This window comes from Carcharhinus amblyrhynchos, chromosome 10 (assembly GCF_965287045.1).
Source record: "Carcharhinus amblyrhynchos chromosome 10, sCarAmb.v2.hapA, whole genome shotgun sequence".
NCBI classification, from domain to species: domain Eukaryota; kingdom Metazoa; phylum Chordata; class Chondrichthyes; order Carcharhiniformes; family Carcharhinidae; genus Carcharhinus; species Carcharhinus amblyrhynchos.
The window spans coordinates 30,086,335-30,089,899 of NC_137333.1; the positions used below are offsets into that span (position 1 = coordinate 30,086,335).

General features: G+C 50.0%; 1 protein-coding gene across 2 annotated transcripts in view; it reads right to left on the reverse strand.

Moving 5' to 3' along the window:
* The window catches only part of LOC145349349 (nectin-1-like), a 77,970-nt gene extending 77,599 nt beyond the window's left edge, over positions 1-371 (reverse strand). For both annotated transcript variants that reach the window (XM_080197864.1, XM_080197863.1), the window contains exon 1: positions 30-371. In XM_080197864.1, coding sequence (XP_080053990.1) covers positions 30-135 — 106 coding nt within the window. In that variant the 5' untranslated portion in view covers positions 136-371. The remainder of the gene's footprint in view (positions 1-29) is intronic.
* Positions 372-3,565: the final 3,194 nt, after the last annotated feature.

The following is a 3,565-nucleotide window of genomic DNA, read 5'->3' on the forward strand; positions in this document are numbered from 1 at the left end:
CCTGCCCCACACGCCGTTATCCGGCCTACCTGCTGTCGCCGAGTTCAGTATTCCGTCAGCAGCAACAGAATCGCTCTGAAACTCAACATCAGCCGTGATGTGCTCACATCCGAGAGGCTGGGAGAGAAATAACATCCCCTGGAGGCCTCACACGTATTGCTGAATCTTCTCCGATTTCCCATTCTCCATGCTGTAAGATCAAGTGTAGCTTTTTTTTGTTCTTGTTCCAATTCAATCAAATTAAATCCTGTTCAGGGTCTCAATAAGTTGAGGCATTCCCAATCCAAGCTGACAGGTAAAGGGACTAACCCAAAAGCTTGTGAGTCTATTATCAAATAAACCGGTTGGACTAAAACCTGTGTTGTCAGACTTTTCACTGTGTTTACGCCAGTCCAACGTAGGCACACCCACATCATTGTACCTGATCGACATGTTCCAAGCTGATTGGAGAAGGCCTAGCTCCTCCTCATTTGCCAGCACAGCCAATAGGCCAACAGGCTGTAGTTGGTTGCGGTCATGAGATGACATTTCACTTTCATTTGAAGCAATTTTTAAAAGCGGCATCTCGGTCTTTTGGCTAAGATCTGGTGTAGTATTGACATGCTGGCTTGGTTGAAGTCATTAGGTTATATTTCAGCTTCTTTTGAAGCAATCTTTTAAAAACGGCATCTTGGCCTTTTGGCTAAGATACAAATGAGATCAAGCTTTGGAGGAGATGCAATGCTTGCTCCAGTCAACTTGTCCGCACACAAATAGCGACCTTCCGCCTCCAGACCCTGCAGAGATACCTTTACGTCGAGGCTCCTCCACGATGGTACGCCCTGGCGACGTATTTCTTCCGCCAGTGGCGTGGGCTCAATTACGATGTGCAGCTCCTGCATATCAGTCTGGGGCTTATCCCGTCATCATTGCGGGAGTTGCCCATCTTTTACCAGGACCTCCTCACCATCTGGAACATGGTCGCCTCGTGATGCAGTTCTCCCCCGTCAGGAGTAGTGGCTCTCATGCAAGAGCTGTTGCTCAGGAATCCGCACCTCCAGCTGTGTAACTTCAGGTGGCTGACGGAGAGGAAGGCTGTGGGCGCCGGGGTGACCAGGATCGGGGACGTGGTGGATGGCGGAGGAGCGAGCTGGATGAACCCTGGCGTGCTGGCTGAGCGCGCGGGGGTGGCCGTCTGGCGCGCGGCCAAAGCCTCCAAGATCTTAGGATGGTTGTGCTCGGCCCTGAAAGCGCACGCGAGCTCGAGGCGGCTCAGGCGTGCGGTGGGATCCCGTCTGAGCATTCCCCTGTTTGGACGGAATTTCACATTGGCCCGAAGCCAAGACCCCCCTCCCCGGGTCAGGTGCCCCACAGCGCGAGCCGCCTCGCGGGAATGACCTCCATGCCCTTTTCCAGCGCGCGGAGACGCTTCCTGTATGGGCTGCTGCTGCACACCTTCCACTACCGCGTCCTCGCCCATCACCCGGATACACCTTGGTGGGCCTTGTTGCTGCCGGGCGGCGGGTTGCTCTACAGAGGGATCTCCCCCAATTATATTGGGGACCTGGGGTGGAGGCTGCTGCACAACCGTAGGATTTACTGGTTTGTGGGCTCCCGAGACTGCTCTTTTTGTGGCCTCGAGGAGTCCGTGGACCATGTCTACGTTTCGTGTTATAGATTGCACTCCCTTTTTGATTTTCTGAAGAACCAATTATTGATGTTTTGTTTGCACTTCAGTCCCACGCTCCTGATCTACGGACACCCGGTGCGGAGAGGGGAGGGTCGGGATGCCCTCCTCGTGAACCTGCTCCTGGGCCTGGTGAAACACGCCATCAACAGGTCCAGGCAGTGGGCGATCGGGGGGCCGTCCGTCCCGACTGTCTGCCTCTCTACCGCAGCTACATTCGCGGCCGGGTGTCCTTGGAGAGGGAGCACACGGTGTCCACGAGCACAGTCGACGCCTTCCGTGCCCGTTGGGCACCGCAGGGGCTGAGGTGCATTATAGACCCCGACAATCACATTTTGATTTGACGTGTCTTAAATTTCCTTTGTACTTTTTGTTTCCGTTCGGGCCGTTCCCCCTCCTTTTGGGGAACCGCCCCCCCTTTTTCTTGGTCCTAATTAGTAGTTTGAGTTTGTTTACTTGGTTTGACCCGAAAGATCCACCCCCCCCCCCCCCCCCCCCCGCAGTCAACTTGGATCATGTGATGATAATGATCAGGTAACTTAATAGAGGCATATAAGATGATCAGAGGATTAGATAGGGTGGACAGTGAGCCTTTTTCCTTGGATTGAGATTGCTAGTATGAGGGGATATAGATTTAAATCAAGGGATGATAGATATAGGACAGATGTCAGAGGTAGGTTCTTTACTCAGAGAGCCGTAAGGGCATGGAATGCCTTTCCTGCAATAGTAGTGGACTCGTCAACATTAAGGGCATTTAAAAGGTCATTGGATAAGCATATGATGATATTGGAATAGTGTAGGTTAGGTGGGCTTTAGATTCATTTCACAGGTCGGCACAACATTGAGGGCTGAAGGGCCTGTATTAAACTGTTATGTTCCATGTAGATCAAGCCCAAGAAAGGAGGTGAGAGCTCTGTCTTGTCAGCTTGGATTGGGAATGTCTCAACTTGTTGAGACTCTGACTTACACTTGATTTGATTGAATTGAATTGGAATAAAAACAAAAAAAATTCTCTGGAATCATGAAAAGAAACAAGTTTGTGACAGGAATCAACCCCTCCTCTGGGCCCCACACTGCAGCCCAGTGGTTAACCTGCCATCAGCAGTCATCCCAGATGCGCAAATGCGGAAAAAAAATGTTTCTCTTCATGTCTGTTACAAAGAGAAGGTTAATTTCCTCTCAGAGAACTAATACTCCACCACTCAAAGAGAAGTACCTCTCTTCATATGCGCTTCAATAACTTATTCCGGAATAAGGTAGGTGAACTTGGAGTGTGATTGGTACTTGGGACTACGATGTTGTGGCCATTATGGAGACATAGTTAGAATAGGATCAGGAATGGTTGGTGGCAGTTCTGGGGTATAGATGTTTCAGTAAGAGTAGGGAAACTTGTGTCAGAGGTGGAGGAGTAGCGTTGTTAAGCAAGGATGGTTTAATGACTGCAGAAAGGCAGTTCGAGGGGGATCTGCCTACTGAGGTAATATGGGCTGAAGTTAGAAATAGAAAAGGAGCGGTCATGTTGTTAGGAGTTTCCTATAGGCCCCCAAATAGTAACAGAGATGTGGAGGAAGAAATTCCAAAGCAAATTATGGATGGTGTGGTGGTCACAGAGTAGTTGTCATGGGTGACTTTAACTTTCCAAATACTGATTGGAACCTTTATAGGTCAAATAGTTCGGATGGGGCAGTTTTTGTACAGTGTGTGCAGGAAGGTTTCCTGACACAATATGTGGGTAGGCCGACAAGAGGTGGGGCCACATTGGACTTGGTACTGGGTAATGAACCGGGCCAAGTGTTAGATTTGTTTGTGGGAGAGCACTTTGGAGATAGTGACCACAATTTGGTGTGTTTCATTGTTGCATTGGAGAGGTATAGGGCCATAAGACAGGGTAAGGTTTAT